The sequence below is a fragment of the Polypterus senegalus genome, unplaced genomic scaffold (genome assembly GCF_016835505.1).
Source record: "Polypterus senegalus isolate Bchr_013 unplaced genomic scaffold, ASM1683550v1 scaffold_293, whole genome shotgun sequence".
Taxonomy (NCBI): domain Eukaryota; kingdom Metazoa; phylum Chordata; class Cladistia; order Polypteriformes; family Polypteridae; genus Polypterus; species Polypterus senegalus.
Genome location: NW_024379351.1, coordinates 1 through 25,000, shown reverse-complemented (window position 1 = coordinate 25,000; position 25,000 = coordinate 1). Strand labels below are relative to the sequence as shown.

At 46.8% G+C, this 25,000-nt stretch overlaps 2 protein-coding genes across 2 annotated transcripts; one reads left to right on the top strand and one right to left on the bottom strand.

The window, feature by feature from the left end:
- The first annotated feature begins 62 nt into the window (after positions 1-62).
- LOC120519868 lies at positions 63-16,438 on the top strand. Its single transcript, XM_039742638.1, has 5 exons — positions 63-197; positions 3,034-3,198; positions 3,378-3,563; positions 6,766-6,857; positions 14,641-16,438. The coding sequence occupies exons 1-5, from the start codon at positions 123-125 to the stop codon at positions 14,831-14,833; spliced, it is 711 nt and encodes a 236-aa protein (XP_039598572.1). The 5' UTR covers positions 63-122; the 3' UTR covers positions 14,834-16,438.
- Positions 16,439-20,173: 3,735 nt separating this feature from the next.
- Positions 20,174-24,943, bottom strand: LOC120519869. Its single transcript, XM_039742639.1, has 4 exons — positions 24,838-24,943; positions 24,175-24,549; positions 22,200-22,433; positions 20,174-22,092 (listed from the first exon to the last, which is right to left on the bottom strand). The coding sequence occupies exons 1-3, from the start codon at positions 24,941-24,943 to the stop codon at positions 22,201-22,203; spliced, it is 714 nt and encodes a 237-aa protein (XP_039598573.1). The 3' UTR covers positions 20,174-22,092; position 22,200.
- Between the last annotated feature and the right edge of the window lie 57 nt (positions 24,944-25,000).

The following is a 25,000-nucleotide window of genomic DNA, read 5'->3' as shown; positions in this document are numbered from 1 at the left end:
TTGGTGGTATGGTGCTTCTCGTTGGACTTGACTCTGTACCCTTTAACTTTCTGTGCCCCCACATCTTATTGTCCTGAACTCAGCAGATTTTTATTCCTGCCTTTCCCTTGCAGGGAGACGAGATGCCAGACATTCCTCCTGAATCCGTCACAGAGGAGCAGTACACAGATGAGCACGGCCACATTGTCGTAAAGAAGGTACTGTACATGAATGGCGACTCTCGGCCTACTATGCCTTCATTTTTATTTGGTTCTGTCCATTTTCAGATCTGCTTAAGGATTATCAACCAATGCGTAAAGGGAAACATTTATTAACTCTTTCAGGGCTGATGCCGACTTTTGCCAAAAGGAGGAGTTGACGACGGTAATCGACTGTAAACTGTGACAAACCAACTGTTATGTTTTAGTTGGACTCTTGTTGCCTGAAGGAATGTTTGATTCGTTGGTTTGTCTGAGATTTCCTGTGCTGACATGAGTAGCAAGTCGCAAACAATGGTAAAAATGGGACTGACATCGGGCGAGAGATCAAAGCGAATGCGTAAAACAAAATACCCCGTGGACGACATTTTGCCTATTTTCTCTGAACTGGACTATGACTTATTTTGATACAAGTGATCGAAAACGAATGTGAGGTCCCAGCTTGAGCTGACTGGTCCCCAGCTAATCGTTGTACTGACAATGTTTGCCAGGGAGGACTGCCACTTAACAATGATAAGAGGTAGAAACCAGATTGTAATGCACTGCGACCATGTCCCAGCCATGCGAAGACTGCCTGGCAGCAAGCCTGCTGCACATTCTTGGCAAAGTGGCAGCCACAGCATGCAGCAACAGACATTTTACGTTGATTTCTGTGTGAAACCATCGCTTTTCAGAAGCTGATTTTTGGAAAAAATATTCAGCCCTCAAAGAGTTAAATTACAACTTGTTTTAACTTTATATACCGTTTGATTAACACTATCATGACACGGAATTTTCAGAGAGGTATAATTGGGTGTGAGGCCTCCAAAAATAAGCCAAAAAGCAGGCCTGGATCTTCACTAATCTGTCTTAGAGGAGGCTCACCATAACTCAGTCAGTCTGCAAATATGACCTGCTGCCTTCAGCCAGCGGGCAGGCCTCAGAAATGGGAAGCTGGCAAAGCAACTTGAAATGTCTACAGATCTATTATAAAACCCCACAAGGGGAAGGACAACCAGCAAAAGAGGCAAAGGAACGGGTCTGAAGGAGACAAGCCGCAGCAAACCAATCCTGCAAATGACAAGAAATAATAAATAAAAAACAGAAAATCCAAACCGAAAACAGTACAGGTAGTCCCCAGGTTATGGACATCCGACCTACGACTTACGAACAGGGCCGCAGCTGCGACGCATGCGCCTCAGTAACTGCTGCTCCATCATCTTCGGCCTGCGGACGCTGCAAACGGAGGCTGGAAGGGGTCGATTTCGCTGATCGCACAGTGTAGTGTCCCTCGGGTGTGTGCAGGACGGAGGCTTGATGGGGCGGATTGCTGCCGCCCCCTACGCCGCCACAGCTACTGCTCCTGGATGGAGCGGAGGTGGGCGTTTCGCTGCCCGCCCATTACACACGGCTGCCCTGTTTCTTCTCGGTGGGTGGCTGGTGATGCTGCAAGTGGTGACCCGGTTGTGGCTGAGCGGAGGCCATTGAGGGTGAACGGGGTGGTGGGGGTGCAGCATTGTAATGTTCCTCGGATGGCTGCCTGTTGAATGGGGGCGGTGGTGGGTGATTCGCTGCCTGCCTTTGGCCGCACCGTGTTCGTTCTTGGTGGGCGGATGCTGCAGGCAGCATACTGTAGTGGAGGTGACTGTGTGGTGGGCAAGTGATAACCCCCTCTTGCCACCCCCATTCATTCTCAATAGAAAGCCTGCTTGTACTGTTACACACATAGCAGGAAGTTGTCTCTTGTCAGTACACCAGACATGTTGACGACGGGTGCCTTCCTGCTGTGATAACGTGTACAGTGCTAAGTTCATCTTAACCTTTTGTCTTCACCCTTCTCTGAAACACAAATCTGATGCAAGTGCTGGTGAGACAGTAAAGAAGAGAAAAAACATCACCATTGAAAATAAAGTACAAATAATAAAAAGGTCAGAGAGACGTGAAACTCCATCATTCATTGGCAGAGCACTTGGTCGCAGCCGGTCAACAATAGCATTTATTAAGATAATGGACCTGTTCCGACTTACATACAAAGTCAACTTAAGTACAAACCTACAGTCCCTATCTCGTACGCAACCTGGGGTCTGCCTGTACTTACAAATACAATAAAAGCAATGATCTACGGCTCCTGAGCCAACTTAAATAGCCAGGTGGACGTCTCAGGAGTGGGGATGTCCGGGTGGCTCTGCCTCATTGGGTACCAGCCACAACATCCAAAAGTGGGCTTCAACTTACTGACACAGCCAACGAGGTCTTGGCAGCGCCCATCAGCTGATATCCTGGTGTTCTGGGTGATGAGTTGAAATTGGACATGAGACTCAAAAGACTGATTGCTGGTCAGCGTCCTGTCTTCTCATGGAAACCTCTGTTGATGTGAGCCTAGCAGAAGAAATGCCAAAAGACGTTAGAACAAGAAATGTAGAGATGCGTAAGGTCTAAGTGCTGTGAGCATGGGAAAGGTGCTATATAAATAAAATGTGTTATTATTATTACTATTATGTATATTATTCACTGGATAGTAAAGATGTTAAAAAGATTTTAGATTTGGTTTGTTACATGTGTTCTTTTTCCAATGTGCGGATTAATGATTACAGAATGTCACCATTATGAGTGAGTATGCTCAGCCTTAACTGACATTTCATGATGGGTTGGCATGCGTCTGCCAGGGTAGGCCCCAGCTCCCTGTAACACAGCAATGAAAAGGTGTCCGATGGAATGTGTGTCCACAGATTACTCTTAAGGAAAACCTTCAGAAGCTGTAACGTCGTACACTGATTATAACAACATGTAGACCGAGGAGGCCTTGTATTGTACATCCCATCACAGTTTTACTTGTGTCTCTGATTCTCCCACCTAGGTCACCAGGAAAATAATTAGGCGTTACGTTTCACCAGATGGTACGGAAAAAGAAGAAGTCTTAATGCAGGGACCCGATCAAGAGCCAGTCAGCATTGAGGAGGGCGACACGTATTCCAAAGTTGTAAAAAGAACCGTTTTGAAGAGTGAAAGTGACCAAACCGAGGTGATGTGCTCTAGAATTTGTGAATAAACATCAGTGTTTCTAAAGTGACTGTTGAAATGTAATTACAGCAAAAAAAGTAACAACAAATTGTGCTTCTGCCTCATGTCACTGCTGTTATGGCCACCCTGCATTATTCCCTATTTAAAGCTCTACTTCAATATCCTTTCTCATTTGTGCAGGTGACATTTTCAGAACCCCATGCCATTGCAAGTGGCTCTTCAGAGTTTCAGATGGAACCCGTTCACGGTCGCAAGGTTAGCAAAGTCATAAAAACAACAGTGATGCACGGAGAGAGGATGGAGAAGCTCCTTGGAGACACTACGCTATCTACTGATCTTCCGTCAGCCAAAGAGGACTTTGAGCAGGTACGGTGGAAGAGCTCACTGAGACGACAGTAGATACTTGCAGATGTTTGGTAACGTAATTTCTCACTGAAACCAAAACATAATTGGATAGTTAAAGCTAATGCTTAGTGTTTTGCTGTCACAATTCCAGTTTTTCAGAAGAGTGCCTATCCCAGCAGCAATAGGTGAAAGATGGCAGCCGTCTCTGATAACAGTCTACTGCAGGACAAATTCACACACACTGGCAAAATGTAGAGCGTCCAGTCAACCCTGTGGTGCTTCTATAGATTTGTGGGAGGAAACCCTTGAGGGACCAACGAGATATGAGACAGAAATGCTGACCTTATACTCCCTTTGTGCAGTGCTACTGCACTGGCCACCTGTAGAAAGGGTGCTGGTGATGTGACGGTGACGGTGTACCGCCATCCATTGTAATACCTCATGTTAACTTAGGTCAAAATGTGTCTTTTTAGACGGGGTTACACTTGTCACTGGTGATGTCATACATTCATTGTGACACCGTAGCATTTGTCAACCTGCGCTACTGAAGACTTAGTAACTGACACAGCAGTAGTGGGCATGAATTTATAACCATTACAAGGTAAAGCTGGAGTCAACCTAAAAAATCAACCATGGGGGACGCCACAGATCTCTGCACAGGTCTCTTTAGGTTACTCTTGATCTCTCACGACAGCAGCAGATGAGGAATAAGCGAGACCAAGGCCTTCAGAAATGGGATGCAATGATAAGTGAAGTACACAACATCGTAAAGCACAAATAACTCCTGACTGCAGCAAAACCTTGAGCCTAAACAGCAACAAATGGTCACGTTCACAGTTTAGTTACAGTGACCAACAAACATCTGCTGATAATTTATGGTAAACTTTCTATGTGAAGAATGAATGCAGAGTCACTGAAGGTGTCTTTTAATAAACACAAGTGGCTTCCTTACAACATAAAAACCAAAAGGTTTACCCCAATGGTTCTTCCAAAAGAAGTGATGTGATTTTGGTGTGGCGCAGATACACATGATGGATGATCTTCTGAAGGACACTCTTGCTATTCCCAACCCAAAGGTTGCTCAGTGTCTTCCAGTAATAATTTTCCAATATAAAACTTGTAGAGCTCTCCTCTACAAACCTACCAATACCACCCTGGACTTTGATTCTCCTTGCCTGTTATTACTGCAGATCCAAACCCTACTTGTCCTCCTCCTCCTCCTCCTGGTATTGTTCTCGGACTCTCCTTTTTTCCTGGCATACTTTCATGCAGTTCAAATGGTCCTTGGGGATGGAGGTAAAACATCAATATGTTTCACAAATCAGAAATCACCATTATGAGAGATGGTCTGGCCATAAAACTCTAGTGTCTCTTTTATTACGCAGAATTATAATATTTTAATTATAGAGTGGGTATAAAAAAGAATCCCCCCCCCCTTCAAAATATTCCTTTGTTTTGCTTTTCACCCTTAAATGTAAACACACAATCCAATATTTCTTCCCAGCTTTACTTACTCAATGCAATCTCTGACATCCAAGTGAAAGATACCACAGCTACAGTTCAGAAGAATTAAAACGAATCAAAAACAAGAAATACTGAGATGAATAAAGGATCAACTCACTCAGATATCAGTGCCCACCATTTCCATTGCAGTTACTGTCTTCCTTCCACCGTTGATCAGTTGTAATGAGTGTGATTAGTGAAGCTCTTCCTGGTCCATTCATTCCCTTGCTTGGTACTGCAACTGACAGCAAACAACTGACTATGGGTGACAGGCCACTTTCAAAAGATCTCAGGGATAGAGTTGTGGACAGAAATGAGGCAGGAGACGGAGACAAAAACATCTCAAAGGCTTTATCAATCCCAAGGCGCATAGCAAAGTCTATCATAAAGAAGTGGCAAGTGTTTGGTACTACTAGGATCCTCCCTGGATCCTCCAAACTGGATGGAAGAGCAAGGAGGAAACTGGTAAGAGAGGCCAATGGCCACTTTGAAGGAGTTACAGGATTTGATGGCAAAGAGTGATCATTTTATGCAGGTGACAACAATTTCACAAGTGCTCCACCATTGTGGCTTGTTCGGGAAGGTCACAAGGAAAAAGCCACTTCTGAAGGAAGACCACGTGAAGGCTCGTTTGAGCTTTCCCAGAATGCTCCTTGAAGATTTTGATGCCAAGCGGAAAAAGGTCTTATGGTCAGATGAGACCAAAGTCAAACTATTTGGCTTCAATACCAAACAGGACACCAATGTAGCTCATCATCCACAACACAGCATACCTACAGTAAATCATGGAGGGGGCAGCATCCTGTTGTGGGGGGCCTGGGGCTCTCGTTAGGGTAGAAGGATAAATGGATGGGGCAAAATCCCATCAAATTCTTGAGGAAGACCTGCTACCATCTGCCAGAAAGTTGAAGATGGGCAGAATGTTCACCTTTCAATGCGACAAACGACCCGAAGAACACAGCAAAACTAACCACACAGTGGCTGAAGGAGAAAAAAGTGAATGTCCTGGTGTGGTCAGTCAGAGCTCAGACCGAAATCACACTGAAAATCTGTGGAAAGATCTGAAGATAGCAGACCACCAACGCTCACCATCCAATGTGACCGAAGTTGAACAGTTAAACTGTAAAGAAGAGTGGGGGGCAAATATTGAGTGGGCTCAATCGAGGTGTGCAAAGCTGATAGAGAAGAATCAACAGACTCAAGGCTGTCATTAAAGTAAAAGGTGGTCAACACAATGACATTGACATGGGGGGCTTGTCCTTTATTCATCTCAGTAGGTCTTGTTTTTGATTTGTTTTAATTCTTCTGAACTGTAGCTGTGATATCTTTCACTTCGATGTTAGAGGTTGCATTGAGTAAGTAAAGCTGGGAAGAAATATTGGATTGTGTGTTTTCATTTAAGGGTGTAAAGCAAAAAAATGGGAATATTTCAAAGGGGGGATTCTTTTCTATACCCACTGTAGATGTCCATAAAGATCAAAACCAACTAAAAATTGTAACACAAATTATACAACCTTTGACAGTCTCGTGTCGGTTTGAAATTCACCCATTATTATCAAATGACAGACCCATTTGTCCATAAAACCAGTAATGTCTAACAAACCAGAGTCTTTGAAAATGTGTTGGCTTGGGATGATCGGTTTCTCTGTCTTCTTGTAAGCAGCTGTAAAGAGGTAATGAATTTAAAAAACAAAAAATGTCCTTTTCTTGTTATGTTCAGGCCCTGACCTATGCTGGGGGCTCGTCGAAAGTCCAACTACCGAACTTAGTTGAACAGGAAATTGTAAAGGACGATGGATCAGTGATCAAAAGGTTTGGCCTGGCATGTTAACAGTTTAATAATTCTCCATAGCCTGCCACTGGTTAGAATGTGCTAATCGGCCTTCTAACAACTGCTGCTGCTACATCAGCCCTGCATGGTGTGGCTTGAGAATACGAAGTCACTCGGCCAATTGATCGTGTATGTGGCGCCATCACAAGGTGTTTGACAAAATGAATAAGAATGGAAGCGATTGGACTTCAAGGACAGACCAGGATTTTAGCCGTCAAAGACTCTTCTGCACAAGTTTTTATATTTGTTCAGTGCATTTTACAGTAGTAAGCTCTCCTAATAACATTTGAACAGCAGTTTGAGCCCACACATGTGCACAGCTTCCACTAACCCTGCGCTTCTTGTGTTGTGCCAGTGACGAGCCGAGCACCATGACGTGAGTGACAATGGATGAGTCATTCTGTGCACTGGAGGTCCGGTCTGCCTGTGGAGTAAAAGCAGACGTTCATTCACTAAAAGGCTGCCGTGTTTTTCTCTAACAAAATGAAAATAAGTGTAGCTCATCTATCTCCTGTGTAATTCCAGAGTAGACAGCAAGCAAGTGAAAGAACAAGAGAGACAGAGAGAGGCTGTTTTAGCAAGATTTATCAGTTTATTTTAGTATTGGCCTTTCTGCGGGAGATACATAAAGCACACTTATTTATTTCAATTATCAGCTATAAATCATCTAATTAAATAAATATATCCATAGAAACCTCCTGCAACCTGACACTTCTGACAATTATCACACACATTGTCCACTTTATTAGATCAGTACCCTGTAGGACCCCCTTCTGTCTCCCAATCCTCTACTGACTCAATAACATCACACATTGCTTGCCGATTCTTCAGCTGTGAACCCACCTTTTCTACTCCATCCCAAATAGGATCAGTGCAGGCCATTCATGCAACCAGCCTGAGATGATGCATGCTTTATGAGGTGGCGTGTTATGCCTTACAAGTTCCATTTTCTCATCCTGTGTGCTCAGTTCAGTGAACTTCTTACTTGCATGTCTTCTCAAAATAGTGACAGTAATATAATACCAATGAAAAATGTATACTGTATATTGTATGAACATTCTCTTCTCGTCACTCAAATGTGGCACTTGGTGCCCACGGCCCACCTGCCAAGTTTGTTTTGCCTGCCTATGGTAAAGTCATCTCTGATGGAGGATCGCAGGAATCGTGAGGTAGATGGGGTCCTTTCATCGGATTAGCGCTTATTCAGCTGTGGAATGGCCAATAGGGGGAGGCAGCTTGATGGATGAGGTCTCCAGGACTCTAAACAAATCCAAATCATATTATGGGATATCATCTCCTGTTAAATTCTACTCCGTACTTCTAAAATGTTTATTTTTATACTGTATTAAGGATTATTTGTTCTGTTCTGTGTATTGTATTGCCCCCTTTTTCTTTTTGACACCCACTGCACGTCCAAACCTACCTGGAAAGGGGTCTCTCTTTGAACTGCCATTCCCGAAGTTTTTTTCATTTTTACCCTACAAGGGTTTTTTTTTTTGTCTTCTTAGAGAGTCAAGCCTGGGGGGCTGTCACTGTTAAAGCCCATTGTGGCACTTCTTGTGTGATTTTGGGCTGTACAAAAATAAATTGTATTGTATTTACAGCATTGCTGTTATGACTACTTGTCCAGTAACCTTACACTTTATCTGTGGATAGAAACTGTCCCTGAATCTACTGGTCCAGAATGGGTGAGTGAGGAAAGCAATTGTGCAGGATGGCCGAGTCTTTAATATTCTCTATCTCTTTCTACATCGGCGAGTGTTGTGTGGGTCCTGAACAGAAGGCAGTGGGGTGTCAGGCAAATTCTGTGCCGCCTTCCCCATCCTCTGCGGTGCTTAATGTTCTTGAGCCGTACCAGTATGTATTCAGCCAATGGGGATGGACCCCACTGTGCACCAGTAGAAGCTCGTGAGACGAGATGGAGACAAACAAGTTGTCTTCAAATGTCTGAGAAAGTAGAGGTGTAGGTGAGGCTTGGGCGATGTTAAGAGTGGTGTCCAGCAGGGGGCAGTGCTGGGGCCCACTGCTATTTTTAATATACGAGTGACGTTCAAAAAGTTTCCGCACTTTTTTAAAATTGTATTTATCAAGAATTTCAAAAACAAATGACATCACTTTTCTACATAGTCGCCTTTCTTTGCTATGCAGTTTTCCCAGTCATATGACACTCCATATGACCAATTACTACTCCTCCTACCTTCACCGTTTCGAACAAAAATATGAAAGTGCGGAAACTTTTTGAACGTCCCTCGTATATAAATGATTTAGATAGGAATATAAATAACAAGATGGTTAAGTTTGCAGATGATTTCAAGCTAAGTGGATTGGCAGAGAAGTCTCTGATTTGTTGAATCTTTACAGAAGGACTTGGGAAGAGTTGTGGCAGATAAAGTTTAATGTAAGTAAATGTAAAGAATTACACGCAGAAAACAAAAATGTGAGGTTTGAATACACAATGGGAGGTCAGAAAATCAAAAGCGCACCACAAGAGAAGGATTTAGGACTCTGTCGACTGGCAGACGGTGTTCAGAAGCCATTAAGAAGGCTAACAGAATGTCAGGTTATATAGCGCCTTGACGTGTGGAGTACGAGTCACAGGAGGTTCTGCTCAATCTTTATAACACACTGGTGAGGCCTCATCTGGAGTCCTGTGTACAGTTTGGGTCTCCGGGCTACAAAAAGGACATCACAGCACAAGAGAAGGTCCAGAGAAGAGCGACGAGGCTGAGTCCAGGACTACAGGGGATGAGTTAGGAGGAAAGATTAAAAGAGCTGAGCCTTTTCAGAAATTATGAGAAGACATGATTGAAGTGTTTAGGACTTTTTTCTTCACACACACAGAAGAAGTGACCAAGTAGTGTTGTAGACAGTAGAACTTTAGGGAACTTCAAAGCTCGACTTAATGTTATTTTACAAGAATTAAGTGGACAGGAAAGGCGAGTTTTGTTAGACGGAGTGGCCTGTTCTTGTTTAGATTACTCTGATGTTCTTAACAAAGGGAGACATGTTTTGATCCCACTTCATTTCATCAGTGATGGTCACTCTTGTCAAATCTAAAGCGAGTCACCCTCTCCGCAGAAGTGGTCTGCTCTCAGAATTCTTTGACCAGCAACTTGGGTTTGCTGACATTAAAGGAATACTCCACGCAAAAATGATATTTTTCTTACGTCTTACTTGCCCCGTTTAGTTGGTAGTGATATTGAGAAAAAAAATGTTAATGTCATGTTTTTGTATGAAAGGGCATTCCACAGTTTCTGATAGAAAAGGACCCAATGGTGACCAACATACGATACCCAAAACATCCATGAAAGAAACACAAATGACTTACAAATGCACACGTTACAGAGGACGGCGCTGGTCCGACAGTGTTAAATGGCTGCACACTGGAGGTGACTTGTCACTCTCTGGAATGTTCTGTTTGGTTTGTCCCAACACCATTCTCGCTAAACACTTCCACAGGGTTGGCGTGAGTGCCTACCGGTTTGTTGTCATTCACTTGGTCGTCTTTTGTTTTTGTAGACACCGATTACTGCAGTCCTTCTAGAATGGGCAGGGAGCACAGATTCTCTGAATACGATCTCACTGAAGACGCGTGCTGTTTGATCGCTTCGGCTTTTCAGAACACACCCTGATGCTCCATCTACAGATGTCTTATGAACGTTTTCTTTACATCGTGCTTGGAAATTGAGAAAGCAGATGAGATACTAGAATATGGTCAGCAACAATAATTTAGGACCAACTGAGCAGCTTTTAAATGCCATTACGCTACCAGCACCAGGCTGCACCACCGACACAGGATAGGATGGATCAGTAAGGGGGGGGAAAAGTGCCAAGTTGGGCTGTGAGAAACGCTTCATTAACACGGGATGAAAGTCTAAGGACATTCAAGTTTATGAAGCATGAAAGAGAAGAGCGATGGGTGCACAGGGAGAGAGAGTTAGCCATCGCATCGTTGCCAGTTTATTTTATAGCAGTAAAGAACAGCAAAGCTCAGAAAATGGGGCAGGAAGGTCAGGTGGATTATTCATTAAAAACAGAAGTGAATTGGCACGGGTTCATGGTGGCCGTAATGTGTTGTGGATTTATGGAAGCTGCTGCCAGGGACTGTTCAGCAAGAGTGAATAAAAGGAGGCCGAAGGCCTCACCTGATTGTCGTCTGTTTGAAATGGAGCAGGACAGGACCATCACTGGTAGGAAGACGGGGGCCAGGTAAGAATTCCTATTCTGTGTAACCAACCCCAACTCTCATAAGTAAATGTATTTGGTTTACACTCTTTATGGAGTCGAGCCTCAGAGGACTTCACAAGTGTTGAGCTATAAAGCAAAAATAACTGAACAGTACTGTACATTACTTACATCCAAATTAGACTGAACACACAGTAAAGCGGCAAATGTTAATCTGATTAATGTAAAATTATGAGAACATAAATCCGTTACCATTAAACTTGCAATATGACCAGGTGACAGTGGACAATGGATAAGCAGAAGCCCCCGTGGGCAAAAAAAAATAAACATCAAGGGACCACAGCCACAGTCCTGGAGTTGTAATCCACCTGGGAATTCTGCAGCACAAGTACATGTTCTCTGTGCTCTGATATGAACATTAAATCCATGTGTCCTTGTGCCATTTTTAGAAATCGTGGTCAAGCGCGTCCTCACACTGGTGGTGCGTGTGCTTGGTCAGATTGCTCAGGCTATACGTTGTATGTGGTCCTGGTGGACAGTTTGATCCATCTGTACAGGTCTGGTGCCGCTACGATTCACACCGTCGATACATTTTTTTTGGTGGAGATTCCAGGAACGCACCCAGCGTTGGCCCGACCCGCACACACTCGCAAGCAGAGACACAAAACCGATGAATGAGTATCTAATCTATTAAATGAAAACCCGATACAAAACAACAATCAAGACAAACCTCACCTTTCCCCTACGGCGATACAGTTGTAACGGAACAATAAACTCTCACGACAACGTCCTTCTACAGTCCAATACAGCAAAAGTGGATGAAATGGTTTGGTGTGAAGATGACAATCCCACGAACAGCTTCTGTAGTAAATGAGTGAAACGGTCCCACCGGTAGTCCTGAGCGGCGAGGGGTGAGATTTGCTAGAGCGTTCGCTCCTTTTGAAGACAGACGCACGACGATGAATCCACCACTAGACACATGACTGGCAGGCAAGAGAGAGACAGTCCATTCATCCTAACGGGAAACGATCCCGGGAACAACTAACGTTCCAGACGACACGTTGGACAGGGCAGACAAAACACGTTGGACAGGGCAGACAAAAACTCTCTCAACTTTCCCACTGGCCTCTTCCCTCCCCAGCAGTCCCTACTTCCATTCTCATATAGTGCATGACATAAAATAAAAAGCTTTTCGTTGTATTATGATATTATTGATCTGGACTTTCCGAAAGCATTTGATGAGGTGCCACATGAGAGTTTGGGCATCAAGTTAAAAGAAGTGGGAGTTCAGGGTGATGTTTTTAGATGGGTGCAGAATTATCTCAGACACAGGAAGCAGAGGGTGACGGTGCGAGGAACCTCATCAGAACTGGCCGATGTTAAGAGTGGTGACCAGCAGGGGCAGTGCTGGGGCCGCTGCTATTTTTAATATATATAAATGATTTAGATAGGAATATAAGTAACAAGCTGGTTAAGTTTGCAGATGATACCAAGATAGGTGGATTAGCAGATAATTTGGAATCCGTTATATCATCACAGAAGGACTTGGATAGCAGACAGGCTTGGGCAGATTTGTGGCAGATGAAATTTAATGTCAGTAAATGTAAAGAATTACACATAGGAAGTAAAAATATTAGGTTTGAATACACAATGAGGGGTCGGACAATCGAGAGTCCACCTTATGAGAAGGATTTAGGAGTCATAGTGGACTCTAAGCTGTCAACTTCCCAACAGTGTTCAGAAGCCATTAAGAAGGCTAACGGCATGTCAGGTTATATAGCGCCTTGACGTGTGGAGTACAAGTCACAGGAGGTTCTGCTCAACCTTTATAACACACTGGTGAGGCCTCATCTGGAGTCCTGTGTGCAGTTTTGGTCTCCAGGCTACAAAAAGGACATAACAGCACTAGAGAAGGTCCAGAGAAGAGCGACTAGGCTGATTACAGGGCTACAGGGGATGAGTTATGAAGGAAAGATTAAAAGAGCTGAGCCTTTACAGTTTAAGCAAAAGAGGATGAAGAGGTGACATGATTGAAGTGTTTAAAATTATGAAGGGAATTAGTACAGAGGATCAAGACTTGTATTTTAAAATGAGTTTATCAAGAACACGGGACACAGCTGGACAACTTGTTAAGGGGAAATTTCGCACAAACATTAGGAAGTTTTTCTTTACACAAAGAACGACAGACACTTGGAATAAGCGACCAAGTAGTGTGATGGACAGTAAGACGTTAGGGACTTTCAAAACTCGACTTGATGTTTTCTTGGAGGAAACAAGTGGAGAGGACTGGCGAGCTCTGTTGGTCTGAATGGCCTGTTCTCGTCTAGATTGTTCTAATTATTATAAAAGGTATTTCAGACATCCTATGTGGGTACTCCCCCTTGGGCTGCTGGGAAATGGAGTTCTTCCCACGGGAGCTCTGCTACACATTGACATTTTGCAATGTAGAATCTTGCATTCAAAAGAAACAACATGGCCACAGGCTCCTCAACGTTTCAGCAAAGAAAAGTGTCGTGTCACTTAAAAAGAAAAGAAAGAGGATGGCAGGGAAGGTGCGGACAGGACAGTCGGTATATTTCACAGAGAGAATGGGAGGTATAGAAACACGCACAGTGGTCGATTACGCAGATTGTTTTCCCTCACTCGTGAACAAGACCCCGACATACTCCTCTACTTGAGGCAGTAACTCGCCTCTCACTCAGGGAGGACTGTGACCTCAGATTTGGAGGTACCTGCCTCTTCACACTCGGCCACAAACCGCCCCAATGTGTGCTGGAGTTCACAACCCGGTGACTCTTAAGGTCACCAAACTGGACCCTTGGGGGAACAAGGAGCTGAGTCAGAAGATCAAGGTGTCAATTTTACCAGTCGATCTCCATCTCTACCCTCACCCGTGGTCATGAGCTTTGGGTAATGCATGAGAAGGTCACGGGTACGAGATGTTGAAATGAGTGGCTGGGCTCACCCTTAGAGATCTGGATGAGAAGCGGCGACATCTGAGTAGAGCCACTGACCCTCCACATCGAGAGGAGCCACTTGACGTGGTTTGGGCATCTGATTTGGATGCCTACCTGTGGAGGTTTTATGGGCACAACCAGCTTGGGAGGATTAAATGTCACGGATGGCCTGAGAACGCCCCGGGATCCCACAGTACCCTTGGGTAGGAATAACAACTTGCCATTGTAACACACAGCAGGATGCTGGAAGTAGAAATAGGATAGTGGAGGATGATGGATGACGGGCCACTTGACGCAGCTCTGTGACATTTTGTGTTTCCACTTCACAATAATAGCACTTAGGGTTGACCCGGGCAGGTCTAGTGGTGCATACGAGTAGCAAAGCTGGCAACGTTTAAAGTCTTTAAAGGTGTTTGTCAATGGAGATTGCATGGCTGTGTGTGGATCTGAAGCAACAGTTAGCCATGAAACACCTGAATGGCCGTATGTTTAGAAAGGTTTCTTCTCCACCTGCTGTTGTCTCCTCCTCGTCTTTTTAAGCTGCTCTGTTTTGCTCATAGCGGGCACAGACGTTCCCTTGCCATCCAGATCACTGACACTTTTGTACCCTTCTGCATTGCAGGACAAAGCTGTGTAAAGTCAACACCCGGAAGAGGACTGTGGTGAAGGACGCAGAAGGAAAGCACGTGCACCTGGAGCGGCTCGAGGACGTTCCTGAGGCCTGGCAGAAAGACGACCTTCAGCACGACCTGCAACAGCTCCTCAGCCGCTTCTGCACGGACAAGCAGCAGCAGCAGCAACACGAAGCCAAGTAAAGGCAGGCCAGCGTCTTTTGTTTTAGTTTCTCATAAGCGTATCGATTTGGCATTCAGAGTCTCCAGCGCCTTCACGTGGCCCTGAAAGAAACTGCACTTTGTTTCCTTTTCTTCTCCACAACTTTTTTTTTTTTTTGTTTTGTTAAAACCATTTGGCAAATTTTGCGACCAAAGAAAGTGTCAGTTTTAGTTGGGTGACGTCACCAGGAAGATCATCTGCTATCGTTTGCCCGATGGATGACGGTTACCGCACAGTCGGCTTCGTCCACAGACCTCTTCGCAACACGTCTGGACTGTCAAAATGGAGAGAGAAGGAGCGAGAAACTGCGACTCTTTCAAATGTAAATACAGCTCGAACGCTTGGACCTGCTAAAGTACACTGCCTATCGTAATTCCACTAAGCGTCACTGCTCACTGGATCATCCTCGTCCCTCAAGGGATGGCGAATCAAAACCGACGGCTATCACCAGAATGGACGATCTCTTCAGGCCCTTCACAGAGCACTTGATGAGTTTGTCTCAAGGGGTCAAAGTAAAGTGACAGAACACAAAACCAATGAAGTCCGTGAACCCAAGAGAGCGAAAGTCACGTCATCGTCACCGCAGCCGACGTCCCGGACGTGTCCACAGGCTGGTATCCATGCTTAAGAATAGGGAGGGAGGGCAAAAGAGCACAGGGTGGCATCTCAGCTGCCGTGGCTTCTTCCAAATCCTTCTGCGTCCGTCGTCGCCTGTATGGGTGAGGGTGAGGTGGCACGGCGTGGCCCGTTCACACTAGTGGCGCCTGAGCCAAAGACGGGAATTCAGAGGGGTGGGTGGCGTTCGTTTCGCTACTCGTTTTCTTTCATTCCTGCATGTGGCGTGCAAGGCTGTCGTTGGCACATAATGGCTTGGTATTCCCTAGTGGCACTGAGTGGGCTTCTTTGGAGTTTCCACTCGGCCTTTTTGGGGACTTTGTACTTTCACATATTGTCTTCTTTTTTGCACTTTTTGTTTTTTATTATTATTATTATCAACCTTTCCGAGACCTGCTGCAGCATTTTCACACTTTGTTCAAAAGACGGATCACAGTGGGGCACACGGCGCTTCGCCAGTCGCAGCCCGAGCAGTTGGCGCTCGGCGCCGGTGACGACTTCCCGCATCCCCCTCGGTTCGTATTTAATCTTTTAGCTGCCAAGAGTGGGACATCCTGCCATCTTCACGGCCTTTTCGCGAGTCGCCACAGCCGCTAGTAAGGACTTGCACGCGATGACAGCGACCACACGATTTTGTCTTTGAGCAGGTTGGAGGGGAGTTTCCGTGGTGTTCTTTGCGGTGCAGAATATATCGATGTAATGACATTATGGTTTTTCACTTTACTTTTTTCTTTTTGTGTAATCAAGAAATTTCAGAACTGTGAGAGAAGTAAACTTTTAAGTTGATGAATCAGCATCTTGTTCCCATGGTGATAACGACTATCTATATACCGTATATCTATGAGGGCATGTATTAGCTAACAAAAAAAATCATTAATTAATGAACATTAAACACTAACGATGCATAGCAGCTGCAATGTGTACATGGCTGATTTACCGAAAATAAAATATCCAAGTGTTAAATGTACCAACGTGGTGTCTCTGGGGGTCCTCTTCTGTCTCTGCTCTTGTCACATCTTGTCACATGCTGATGTCACTTTGCGCTCTCAGACAGTCTGATGTTGGTCCGAGTGTTTTATTAAAAACAACGGAAAAGTGTCTGAAAATTCTAATCTTGGGGACCCCTTGACTTGGGGGGGTTGGGGTGCCTCCATTTTGGTCCGTGTGTTGCAGAATCTTTCCTCTTTATTGATGTCAAGATGTCCAGTCTGCCTCGTCCCAATCCATTCTTAGATGGACACTGTATTATCTTTAGCTCCTCCCACCTGTGATTGTGGCTCCACCCTTACCTTTTGCTTATTTCATTCTTGGCCCCTCCTACCTGTGCCTGTTGCTCCACTCACAGCCTTTTCTTTTTTTTCTACCCTCCCCCCCAAAAGCTCTTTTGATTTGTCAGCTACTTACGCTTGGCCCCTCCTATGTGTCAGTTGCTATGCAACACTAATTGGCTAGCCATCACATGAAGGTGACCGTCACGCCACACGCAACACAAACTTGGGTGAGTCGGGTGTAACAGAAAGGCAGGCCACCGACGATGGCGCTGGGTCAGGCATTGTGTGTCTCTGTGCTTCTACAGCGCCCACCATTCTTGAGCCCCCCAGCTGGTTTAGAATTTTATTTCCACTTTTTTGGTGTCCTTCTCTTTCCCCAAATTGGTGTGAGGAGTCAGAGAGCCTCCCGCCTGTGCTTGCTGGCCTCGTTCTGACCACCTGCGAGTTTTTGGATGACCACCTTGTAGATTTCAGTTAAAAGATGTCGGTTCATTTGAACGTCTCACAGCACGGCCTGGCGCTGCCAGTGGTGTTTTACAGGATGGCACACCGCACTGCAGCCTCACAGCTCGACTCTTCCTGTGGGTAGTCTGTGGAGGCCGTGCTGTATGGACGGGTGTCTTGACCCAAAGACCACCTCCTCATGGCCTCCAACCTCATCTGTCGGGTTCTCCTCCCATTGCTAGTTAAGGACGGACCCCTGCGGTGGAAGTAAATTGCAGAGATGCTGCTGTCATCGCAGACTCGGAGTGCCAGCTTGTCTCATTTCATCTGCCTCTCTGGTGACCTCAGAACTCGAGAAATGCCACAGGGGGTCTGATGGCCACCCTCACGTCTCCAAAGTCTGAGGTACGTAAAGTGGGATGTTTTACGTTGTCGTGTACTCGTCCGCTAGCTCACTGGAGGATGGAAAGGCTGGAGATCCGGAGTGAGGACGGAAAGAATTCACGCCAGGCCCGACTCCTTAGATTGAGGACTTTCCTGTTGAATGGACTGTGACGGCGAGTTTGGGTACCGCAGAGGACTGCTACACACCGCGTACTTCAAGGATTATTTTAATTCTGGGTGGGAAACCTTGAGACAGAGGGGCACTGAGCAGGGGTGGGACTTGTGATTCACGAGTGGGGACCCAAAAAAATCCACAGAATCGGTCAACTGCATAGGAGCAGAGTGTAGTTATCGACTAGGCCACCGGGTGTCGCTCGCTGAAAATCCGGTTATTCAGTGCGCCAAGTGGCATCGTGCCGAGTTGATCGAGTGCACATTTCTGACGTTTGTCCTACAGACGTACACGCGACTCGAGCACGGGGGGTCGCGTTGAACGTCAAGGCCACAACAATCACGTCTTTCATCCATCCATCCATCTATTATCCAACCCGCTATATCCCAACTATAGGGTGGTCCAGATCTAATTATGCAATTTTCATTACGCTATAAATTATTACGTTTATTACACCGAAAATCACCCGAAAAATCCCGGACCATCGAGAAATGTGCGAACTTACGACATGAAGAATCGTCACCGCGTAAATCAAAGTCATCCAGCCGATCTGGATCAGCATAATTAGATCTGGAGCACCCTGTACAGAGTCACAGGGGTCTGCTGGAGCCAATCCCAGCCAACACAGGGCGCAAGGCAGGAAACAAACCCCGGGCAGGGCGCCAGCCCACCGCGGATCATGTCGTTCAGCGGAAGGCAGATTGTTAATTGAGTTTCCTCTCGGACAGCTGCTGTGGCATCGCCTGGCACAGACAGCTCGCCTGCTCCCCTAAATGTGGTCCTGACCCCCCGTCATGTGACTGTTGCTCCGCCAGATCTCACTGCCTCGCAACTTCAAACTGCGACTGAAGGGAAGGAACTCCGCTGCTCAAGACACAAAAGATGAGACGAGTGGATGGCATCTCCGGCGGTTTACTCTCGAGGTGACAAACGTGGAATTGCTGTAAGTTGCACAATAAGGTTTTTTTGTTTTTAACAATTCAAAGAATTTTTAGGTGCCTCCTCATGAAAAAGCGATGGTTTAAAAATAATAAAAAAAAAATTGAATTAAAACCTAAAAATATGAACAATGAAATGCTGACCGGATTCACCCACGTAGGTAAGTAACATCACCCTGGCTGACTCGGCAACAGAAAAGATTCACTCGGTCAGCCGGTGCTGGGGAAGAAACTTCTAGCAAACGTCTGCTCTTCTGGCCTTTCAGTGTCCGCCTGTGGTGCAAGTGGGCCGCTGTCACCTCCTGTCACTGCCACCTCCAGTAGTCTGGCATCAGATGGTGGCAGCTCTCTTAGTAACCAAGTCACAAGTTTGGAGGATTGTGGTTTGCTTAGAATATTTAGAATTTTTTCTTGAGCTTCTCTAAAGTTTTAATTTCCCCTTGGCGACAAATAAAGTATTGTCTGTCTATTGTTATATAGTGCCTTTCATCTCTTATCTATCGAACTGTCTGAGGTGTGTTCCAAAGTGAAGTATTAGTTCTATATTTATAAATCTCAACTGCTGTTTTAAAGTGGGTTTTTATTTGACATTTTCCATTAATTCCAGATGTGTGCCTTTTGGGAATTGAGTGACATCAACCCTAACAACTCAAAACATTGTGTTACCTTTAGCTCCTCCCACCTGTGACTGTGGCTCCACCCTCAGCCTTGCCTTTTGCTTATTTCATTCTTGGCCCCTCCTACCTGTGCCTGTTGCTCCACCCACAGCCTTTTCTTTTTTTTTTACCCTGCCCCCTCTCAAAAGCTCTTTTGATTTGTCAGCTACTTACCCTTGGCCCCTCCTATGTGTCAGTTGCTATGCAACACTAATTGGCTAGCCATCACATGAAGGTGACCGTCACGCCACACACAACACAAACTCGGGTGAGTCGGGAGCAACAGAAAGTCAGGCCGCCGACGGTGGCGCTGGGTCAGGCATTGTGTGTCTCTGTGCTTCTACAGCGCCCACCATTCTTGAGCCCCCCAGCTGGTTTAGAATTTTATTTCCACTTTTTTGGCGTCCTTCTCTTTCCCCAAATTGGTGTGAGGAGTCAGGGAGCCTCCCGCCTGTGCTTGCTGGCCTCGTTCTGACCGTCTGCCAGTGTTTTGGATGACCACCTTGTAGATTTCAGTTAAAAGATCTCGGTTCATTTGAACGTCTCACAGCATGGCCTGGCGCTGCCAGTGGTGTTTTACAGGATGGCACACCGCACTGCAGCCTCACAGCTCGACTCTTCCTGTGGGTGGTCTGTGGAGGCCGTGCTGCTGTATGGACAGGTGTCTGACCCAAAGACCACCTCCTCATGGCCTCCAACCTCGTCTCTCGGGTTCTCCTCAGCGGTGTGAGTTCAGGACGGACCCCTGCGGTGCCGATCCTCGAGGCGAGTCATGTCGTTCTAAATGTGACCGAGCGGGGACTCGAGTACAGAGCATTAAACACACACAGACACACAAGAGTGGAGAGCAGAAATCACACGTTTTTATTGTCACTTAAATATATGAACCCGTGCGAGACGTCCGGTATGTTCTGCGTTCCCATGGGATGCCACAGCTTACTGAACAGCACAGAAATGACAAGTTTGTGTTTGAGCCGCGGTGAAGATGAACTCCTCCTCCTCCTCCTCCTCCTCCACCACACTGCATGGAAGACAACATTGGCATTGTGGAGGAAGTCACCCGCCACCAAAGTCTACAATTAAAAAGTCAAAATGTCACAAGATGATTCGTCTTCACACACACCAAAGCAACGCTAGCGGCTCACATCGACTTCGTTACCGTTTGGGTTTTTTGTTTTGCGATTTTAACAATACGTTCAAAGAAAAGAAACCTTAAAACCCCCCAAATAATCTCAACAAGTTGGACTCCGTGAGTTTTAGAACATCAATGGCTTCCAATGACACATTAACCACCATTTAATTTGAATTAAAAAAACAGCATTAAAGTAACAAACGAGAAAAGTCAAGCAGAGCCCCGCCCCCCCGCCCGCCGTGGAGAAAACGGAAAAAAATACGAAACCCTGACTCGGCGTTTCAGCGCGAGAGGACGTGCCCACTCTGGGGATGAGCGCGCCTGTCAACGCCACTCGTGCGCCCGTTCTGCGTGTGTGTTTGAGGTTGCGGTCGGTCCCTTAAAGCGCAGACTGAACGTTTTTTTACTTCCATCACAAAATACGCACGTCACCAAAAATAAAAGATAAAAAGCAAGCCGTCTTAGAAAAAAGAAAAAAAATGAAACGTCGTCTTCCACAAAAACCGAAAAAACAACGAGGCCTGAAAACCAACCCGCCGCCTCCTTTTATAGTGATAGAACTGAACGAAATGCGCCAAGGCCACGTGGGCACCCCTGGGGATGGTGGCAGCGCACCGACGGGACCCTCCGATGAGTGCCAGTAAACTACAGATCGAGGCCCCCGGCACCTGAGCGGTCCCGCCTGTGTTTCGGGATCAAGTCAGCATTTGGAGTAACGACAAACTTAAAAGTTCTCTTGGGACTGAACAGCCAACGCCAGAAACTCCAAAAGACGACGACTGGGACGGTGCGAATGTCGGGACCGATGGACACAGGAGGCCTTGAGGTTGGTGAACAAGTCTGTTCGTGTACCTCAAGACGGTGGACATGCGGCACAAGATCCTTGGAGACCACCGGCTCGAGGCAGACCACCTATAGACGAGCAAGGAGCAAAAAGACCAAGGTGTTCGCTGAAATCTATGCGTCGCTACTCGACCCCTCCTGTCCCACCCAGTGCCCTCCGGCCATTCACGCGTCACAGCCGTCATCTTTCATTCGCCGTACGACACGTTTTTCCTTTTCTCGCTTTTATTGGACGTGTTTTTAATCATTGAATCCAGTCAGCTTTTAATTAACCAGAGTGGTGAGGATGACCATGACGAAGCCGTCAAGTCGATGGCATTTACATAGCAACCCGTTGCTATGGGATACGGGACGGACAGACGGGCACAACTTCCTTTTTTTTAAATCCACGACTGCCTGACCGTCCCGTTCAAATTAAAAAGCTGGCCTGCTTCTTTCTCATCACTAAAGTGAAAATGTCTGAAATTTGACATCCTCATCCTCGGTGAAACGGTGCCACCCGAGCGTCGCACCCTGGTTAATCCTAACTGACTGTTTCAGGTTGGTACTCTTCGGTAACCGTTACGTGACTCGCTGTGTTTTCCCTCCCAGGGGTCTCGACGTGGAACATTTCCTTCAGTTAACTAAATGGTAGGCAGAGGTGGGAGAGACTTGGGGTCACACATCAGGATGGGGGACACGGGGTCCACTGGAAGGCGGCTGGTATCGGAGACGGGAGAGCCTCGTTAGTCCGGTTGGCTTGTGAGAGATGAGGAGGCAGGCAGTGACAGCTGGGCACATGCCAACTGAAAGACAAAGAGAGAAGGAGCTTTAGTGCCCAGCCCTGGAGACCCCCCAAGAGGTCCGGGTAGCTCGGCTCAAACCATGCAAGAGAAACCCCCTGAAGCCTCACCTTACTCGATGGGCACCGTGGGAGAGCCTGAGCGATGGAAATGAATGTTCTGCCACTTGCTGTCGCGGCGATGCCACACCCGGGTCTCCTCAGACTGCATCGTCTTGGGCATGCCGTTCCCGTCGATGTACTGGGTCAGCCGGATGTAAGCGATGCAGGCGGCGTCCTCGCCAATCAGGTGCACGTGGGGGTTCAAGATGATGGTGTGGATCGGCTTGTTTCCCTTGGACAGAGCTGGGGGAGAGAAAGGAAAACGAAAAGCAACACGACGCCATTTAAAGAGGGTCTGCCCACGAGTCACATGGGCAATCCACGGAAAAGGCGTACGTCATAATGAACAGCGACTGGCCTCAGCCTTGAGCCCAATGTGGCACGCGCCAATGAAAGTACCAACCGGCCCCTCGGATCGTCGAGCGTTGCACTAATAAGACCACACGCCTTACACTGAGCAGGAACCTCTTACCGGAGGACCCCTGAAACTGCAGTCCCGTCCGAGTTGACTGCATGTTCACATCTCGCTAAAGACTACGCTGCCTTTTATAACCAGACCATAATAAGGAGCGAGAACCGACACGTCAGGACAATTCCATCATTTGAGTGAAATGACAAAAGTCCACCCACCGCCCCAAAGAGGGCTAAAGACGCACCAGATACGCCAATGAGTCGGGGGTCCAACCACCACTCAACACCCTCGACAAGGCGACTCCTCAACACGTCGAGGAATAAACCAGAGACCACCGGCAATCCATCGACCCACCAAAGCACCGAACAGTCAGCCATCCACTGAAGCGTCCAGAGTCGCCGCCAGAGAAGCCAACGAGTGAAGTCGACTCCCGAGTCGTCCATCGAGCTCCTCAGAAAGTCCAAAAACGAGCAGCGACAAAACGAAAGGAGCCATCTGGAACTTCTCTTCACGCTGCAACGACGCGTCCTCTGCTCTTTTACCGCCTCGCCACACGCCTGCCAGTTAGTTCACGTGTCTCTGCCGCTCGCGTTTGTGGATTTCACTTTCACCAAACAACAAACCTCTTACTTCTCGTGGATGCGCCTCTTCATTCGTTACAAACCCTGATGGCAACACGAATCAGACGATCTGCGAGTCTCCCACTTGAAGTTTAAATCTGAACGACGTCTTCCATCTCTTTTCGCTGCTCGTTATTTCACCGAGTTATAATTTCGGTTTGTTTGCGCTAATGCGATCTTTACTATCATGTTTTTGAGACTTTTGAATTTGAGTTCTTTCATCATCTCTGACCTGCTCTCCGCGTGTATCGCGTCAACGTGTTTGAATTCTTTACGACGTTCGCCTTTGTCGTCTCCTCTTTGTCTTTTATTTCCAGCCCTGGCGTTGGTTAAATCTCTCGATCACAAAGTCTCGTCTCACGGGACGTAAAAGTGTCTCTCTGAGAAAGTCTCGTCTCGTCCCCGGATGTTTTTATGTAATACAGTAGAGAGATGCATGTTGACGTCACTGTTTTAGACGAACGCCAGCCATGTGCTGTGCCATCTTTTCCAGTAATCGATGCCCATTAAGCTGACTGGCATGAGTTGGCCGGCTGACCTTCCTTCTCACGTCACCTGATCACATTTTCTCTTCTCCAGTCCTTCTGACTTTCTGTCAGGGTCTCCGTCTCCGTCCCCTCTCGCTAATCTCCTCCATGCTATCCGGATGTGGTGATTTGTTTCATTTCAGCCATCTTCTCCCACCCTGCACGTCTCTCCTTCCATCACTCACTGAATAAACAAACCATCAGACATCCGCTCATCATTCATCCGGTGAACTCGTACGCCAATCCACACGTCCGCCTGTCTTCTCATCTCTCTAGGATGAAAATCGACCCGCGGCAGTGGTGGGACGCAGACCCCCCACCCCACCCCCCGATCCTACGGATCAAAACAAAGGGCAGGCAGGTCACTCGGCGGAGCCACAGAGGGAAGTCGCCCGTCATGTCCGCGTCTCCCCTTCGCCGCTTACCGTTTTCGAAGTAGAACCTGTGAAAGTCGGTGCCTTCAACCAAGTTGCCCAGGGCCTCGGGTTCAAACGCAGTCAGTCCAGGGTCGCAGATCTTCCTGTCAATAAAATAAACCAAGTTTAAGAAAGAAATGCTGGCAGCGCGAGGCGTTGGCTCACAGGTCGGCTGGATGTCTTGGTGGTTCTTCACTTTTGTAACTTTTTTAAAACCTAAAGTCGATAACACGGCGCAGATAAAAGAGGCATTACGGCCGAGTTCCTCGACGCCACTGCAGAGTCCCGTGATTGGCTCGAGTCGACTCAAGTGGGGTCCAAGTGGCACCCACCCTTCAATGCTGGTCTGTGACCCGAGGGGAGTGGGCACGGGTACGGGGGGTCCTCAAGGGTCCAACTTGTGCAAAATTAATAAAAAAAAACAAACTCGTCAATCACAGCGATGTAACCTAACAGACCACCACGCATACCAACGGCATCGTCACTGCCACCCTACTTGGCTTGGTGAATTTGTCAGCTCAGGGCGGCTGTTCTGTCTCTCAGGGGGACTGAGGGGCTTTCAGATGAAATGATGGGCCAATCCGCCCTCCGCCGTCCTTCACCCGAATCCTAAACACGAGCCACAACTCACAGACTATTTAAACCGTCTCTCCCACCGACTACGCTACTCACTTCTGACTTCCAAAGCCTGAGCTCCATTTTGAGGCCTAGTGGGGTCTGCAGCCTCCCATTTTCCTGGGTGAGGCCTGCCCTGAGTGAGGCCCGTTTTGTGGGCCATCTTTTCGAGGCCTTCGCTGTTCTGTGGAGCCAGAGATTCAGGGCACTCTGCTAAAGT

Excerpts from the sequence above, each read along its gene's own strand:
- LOC120519869 (XM_039742639.1), bottom strand. The coding sequence starts at position 24,943 with ATGGCCCACAAAACGGGCCTCACTCAGGGCAGGCCTCACCCAGGAAAA. Across the intron at positions 24,550-24,837 it reads TCAGGCTTTGGAAGTCAGAA|GACCCCCCGTACCCGTGCCC; the intron begins GTGAGTAGCGTA and ends TGGACCCTTGAG. Across the intron at positions 22,434-24,174 it reads CAGGTTCTACTTCGAAAACG|CTCTGTCCAAGGGAAACAAG; the intron begins GTAAGCGGCGAA and ends TCTCTCCCCCAG.
- LOC120519868 (XM_039742638.1), top strand. The coding sequence starts at position 123 with ATGCCAGACATTCCTCCTGAATCCGTCACAGAGGAGCAGTACACAGAT. Across the intron at positions 3,199-3,377 it reads GTGAAAGTGACCAAACCGAG|GTGACATTTTCAGAACCCCA; the intron begins GTGATGTGCTCT and ends TCATTTGTGCAG. Across the intron at positions 6,858-14,640 it reads GATGGATCAGTGATCAAAAG|GACAAAGCTGTGTAAAGTCA; the intron begins GTTTGGCCTGGC and ends TCTGCATTGCAG.